At 36.9% G+C, this 5,000-nt stretch overlaps 1 protein-coding gene across 1 annotated transcript in view; it reads left to right on the plus strand.

Annotated features, from left to right (window-relative positions):
• Nucleotides 1-5,000, plus strand: part of LOC125681941 (cell division control protein 6 homolog) — a 15,230-nt gene that overhangs the window by 5,041 nt on the left and 5,189 nt on the right. The window contains exons 7-11 of the mRNA XM_048922224.2: nucleotides 1,235-1,434; nucleotides 1,594-1,757; nucleotides 1,872-1,978; nucleotides 3,441-3,580; nucleotides 4,387-4,558. Of these exons, the coding sequence (XP_048778181.2) occupies nucleotides 1,235-1,434; nucleotides 1,594-1,757; nucleotides 1,872-1,978; nucleotides 3,441-3,580; nucleotides 4,387-4,558 (783 nt within the window). The remainder of the gene's footprint in view (nucleotides 1-1,234; nucleotides 1,435-1,593; nucleotides 1,758-1,871; nucleotides 1,979-3,440; nucleotides 3,581-4,386; nucleotides 4,559-5,000) is intronic.

Below are 5,000 nucleotides of genomic sequence, written 5' to 3' on the forward strand. Positions count from 1 at the left end.
AGGTTTATATGAAAGCTTCCTGATATAGTGCAGATTATAAATTGTTAAGATCATGGCCCCCTGGGGTCGGATGGGGCCACAATAGGGGGTCGAAGTTTTACATACAAATATATAGGAAAAATCTTTAAAAATCTTCTTCCCAGAACCACTAAGCCAGAAAAGCTGAGATTTATATGAAAGCTTTCTGATATAGTGCAGATTCAGGTTTGTTAAAATCATGCCCCCCCCCCCCCCCCCCCCCCCCCCGGGTGGTAGGATGGGGCCACAATAGGGGATCAAAGTTTTACATACAAATATATAGGGAAAATCTTCTTCTCAAGAACCATTGGGCCAAAGAAGTTCACATTTACATGAAAGCTTTCTGACATAGTGTAGATTCAAGTTTGCAAAAACCATGGCCTCCAGGGGAAGGTTTGGGCCATAATAGGGACTACGGTTTTACATGCAAATAGATATGGAAAATCTTCTGATATGGACCAAGGTGACTCGGGTGAGCGATGTGGCCCATGGGCCTCTTGTTTAAATCTCTATTTCATAAGCCCTGCTTTGTTTCTTCCCAACCTTTTACTTTTTTTCTCTTGGGACATCTTTCCTTGAGGACGAGAAGTTGTATTTGAATATAGACATTCCCGCACATATGTCAACACCGAAAAATGGCTGTTTACGACGTAATTTATTAATTTGATAAATACTTTCTTATATTTGATTCAAATAAACTGGGTTTTTTAAACAAAATGGAATTGAATTCATCTAAAACATAACTTTACACCCATTAACATCGAGTAGATGTCGTAAAACATCACTTCCAACCGCGACTTATTTATTAGAACTAAAAATAGAGATTGTGTCATCATGCAGTTCAAAATTGCTCGCAAAGTCTACAGTTATTCTTTTTTAGTAAAGAATAAAATATCTTATAGTTTAAAGTAAAGTTTCTTGTTTATTTTTTCAACACGACCAGTCGGACTAGTAAATCGACAATTTACCCGACCAGGCCTATCATTTAGTAGACTCAGTCGGTCGGACGTGCCTTAGTGTCAAACCCTGATGGAGAAACTATCAGTATTTTCTGTACAGTTGGTCAGGGCTAGTGGATGTAAGGTAAGGTCTTGTAAAAATCATTTGTAGTAGCTAGCTGGTCTAGTGCTCAAAAAAGTAAATGTTAAACCCTGCTATTGCTACATGTATATCGCTGTTCTCTGATGCATGCTAATAAAAATATTTCTTTGTGTAGGACAAGTCTATCATAAAGCTAAGCAGACCTTTCACACCGCTAAACCAGACCGGCTGGTTGGGAGGGAGAAAGAGGTCGAGGACATCAACAAATTTGTGAAGAAACACGTGTCCAACAAGACGTCGGCTAGTCTATACATATCTGGAGCCCCGGGGACTGGAAAGACAGCATCGTTATATCACATTCTGGACACCATCAAAGTACATACAAAGATCTTTAAAACCAATGAACATTGTTTTTATATATTATAGATTCTTTGATAATGTCGATTACTCGTTTCTGTTGGTGTTTCTTCCGAGGTTAAGATTCTGTGCTGTTTTGAAACACTGTTTCTTACTAGTTAATGGTTTGTTTTACAGATATCATACAGCTGTAAGAGTTTGTATTTAAACTGCATGGCGTTAAAGGATTCAGCCACGGTGTACGGAAAACTGTACACAGAATTAACTGGGAAGTCCCCACCATCTGCAAAAGACAGACTGAGAGCTGTAGAAAAATGTTTGACAGCCAGTGGACCCAGCATGTAAATCTGAATTTATTTTTAACCTGTGTTTGTGTGATGGAATATTCCTGGATTAATATGTAATATCTGATGTTTTGTGTGCTCTAAGATTTTTTTTTTTATTTTACCGGATAGTATTATGGTGTTGGATGAAATCGACCAGCTGGACAGTAAAAACCAAGAGATTCTCTACACAATATTTGAGTGGCCAACTTTAGCCAAATCTCGACTTGTTTTGATAGGTAAGTACCTGTCTTTTTTTTTTTTTTTATAAAAACTGGCTAAATGTATAGTGAAGAAATATATCTGTCATACATACTATTTGAAAAATGATTTATCGTGAATAGCCCAAAACAATGCAGAAAGTTTGCACTGGATTAGAAATTTACAGGGGTGTTGCTAATGCAAGGATCTGCATTTTGGATGTGCAAAATTCATTTAGGATGCAAAGAATGTTTTAAATGATGGGTTTGTAGACGTGTCCTAGACTCGAGTAAAAATCAGACCTAGATTTCTTGTGTATTTGTTGGAGGTTTTATTTGTGTTTGTTTCCGAGGCCTGGTATTTGTGTATTGTTAAAAACCCACATCTGGGAAGATCCAGATACCCTGTAATGCTGTTCACATTTGTTTGATATCAGTTATTAGCACTTTTATCTTTTCATCAGGACCTCTGTTTTTATACAAATCGGGATCTGTGGGTTGAATACATACATGTGTCTTTCAGTCGCTATCGTCAAACTGTCAAAAGTACTTTTAAGCATGCGTTTATTCTATTTCAATAATTACTACTTGTAAGCGCACGTTTATTCTATTTCAATAATTACTACTTTTAAGCGCGCATTTATTCTATTTCAATAATTATTACTTGTAAGTGGGCATTTATTCTGTTTCAATAATTACTACTTTTAAGCGCGTTTTTATTCTATTTCAGTAATTACTACTTCTAAGCATCCAAGTGTGTTGCAATACGCAAAATCGTAAATACCGAGTGAGTGGAACTCTCTTGTAAAGAAGTACGGAAAAGCGTGTCGATCTTGGGCATTCAAAACATGGGATCGGAAGACGATTTAACATCCATGTGCTTTCCGCAAACGTCTGGATACAGGAAAAATGAACTCCTGAATTTAGCTCGCGAAGCTATATATTTTGACGCGAGCTCTTCTCAGCTTTGGGAATTTCCTGGCTGACAGCAGTGGGGAAAAAATCCACCACATTTCCATCAAAATCTATCATTTGTGGATATTTCTGCGTATTATGTTTCTTTCTTGAATCATTACTACAGTCTAATGCAATGCAATGATAGTGCACCATTGATAATATCGGGTGGATCGATCACGACAAAAGTTTCAGAACTGGTATTATGAACATGCCCAAATTCTCGCATACTTTGGATCTCACGAGACTTTGAAAGGGGAAAGTAAAATTTAAAACCAAGACGGAAAAAGTAGTCGCAATCTTGCGTATTCTTTCTGAACAATTGGATAATTCTTAAGTATTGTCATTACTTCTATTAAAGCCAGGTAGCAAACATTTAATCATATATGTACAAAGTGATCAAAATAATGCAGAGGCTGAAATATTTAGTATCAAAACAATAGTGTTTGCAATTTTTGAAAATGAAGTTGGTATGCGGGAGTGGCAATATACTGAGGTGACACTGTATATTGGTACATGTATTAAATGAGAGATTTTAATTTTGTAGGAATAGCCAATGCCTTGGATTTAACCGACAGAATATTACCTCGTCTTCAAGCAAGACCTAACTGTAAACCTCAGCTGCTAAACTTTCCTCCTTATAGTCGGGAACAGATTGCTGCTATATTACAAGATCGGTTACAGATGGTATGTATCTTATGGAATTTATGTCGATTTTTGTCAGGTTACAGATGGTATGTATATTAAGGAATTTATCTCAATTTTTGTCAAGGGACAACAAATGGCACACTCCATGCAACAAGACGTAATGCTCTATGGATGTTCTATAACAAACACTTCCCTCTTGTTAAGGCCAATTCACCTTAATTAGTAGATTATCATCCAGGGTCACCAAAAAGTATGGGGCGGGTGGGAGGATTTATTTTTTTAATTTTTATTTTCTGAGAAAAATGTCAATGACAAACGAGCTTTTGTCAACAGAAGTGCATCATTTAATGCCAGTTGGTTATCAAGCTATGCTCATTTCACAGACGAATTTCAGGTTAAGCTTTAATTTCAAACACCGAAAGATGCCCAACTTCTTCAAGATTTACATTCTAAAGAACGCGAGAAATTAAGAAAACCGTATCTATTTCCTTCACGTGGCTTTTCACATTGCTATACCGGAAATGTAAACAAGAAGTGTAAATACTGGAGTCAGGCATGAAAATTTTCCGGAAATTGCAAGTTTCGCAAAATAAAACAATTCGGGGCGGGTCGATTTTTATGGGGCAAGTGGGGATGATAATCTATCAATTAAGTTGAATTGGCCTAATTGATCTTCTCCCAATGTATATGTTCACAAATAACCAAATGTGTCAGATTATAGATGTACTCCAATTTTGTGCAATTTAAATATGTTTTGATGAATACATGTAAATTTTAAGAATACAATTGTTAAATTCAGGATTAAAATGTTTAATGTCTTTTGGTGTTTTTTTTTTTTTTTCCAGCTTGAAAAGGATGGGGTGTCAGTGGTGGAGCCAAGTGCTGTTCAGTTTTGTGCTAGGAAGATATCGGCTGTGGCGGGAGACATGAGGAAGGCCTTGGATGTGTGTCGACGTGCAATAGAAATGGTGGAGCAGGAAGTAAAAGCCCAGCAGACCCTCAAACTCTCTACACATGGTCAGTATTGATCCACAGTATGTATGTAATTGTGGCATTTGAAAATTGAAATAAAAGGACTGCTGTTACAATGAAGTAAAAAAAACCACATTAAAATATTTGTGAATAGTCAATTGCTTTATTTTATTGATTGGTTGGTTGGTTGGTTGTATATTAACGTCCCACTTGAGAATTTTTCACGGAGACATCACCATTGATGGTGAAGGGCTGCAAAATTTATGCCTGTGCTTACTGCCTTTAAGCAGGGAGGGATCTTAGTTGTACCACACCTGCTGTAACATGGGTTCTTGGTTTTTGTGGTCTCGTCCAAAGGACCACCCCATTTAGTCGCCTCTTATGACAAGCAAGGGGTACTGAGGACCTAATTTAACCCAGATCGTTTTAGAATGGTTAAACAGTTATAATACAAGATAAAAAGTTACTAGTAATCCATTTTGACTGG

This window comes from Ostrea edulis, chromosome 2 (genome assembly GCF_947568905.1).
Source record: "Ostrea edulis chromosome 2, xbOstEdul1.1, whole genome shotgun sequence".
NCBI lineage: Eukaryota > Metazoa > Mollusca > Bivalvia > Ostreida > Ostreidae > Ostrea > Ostrea edulis.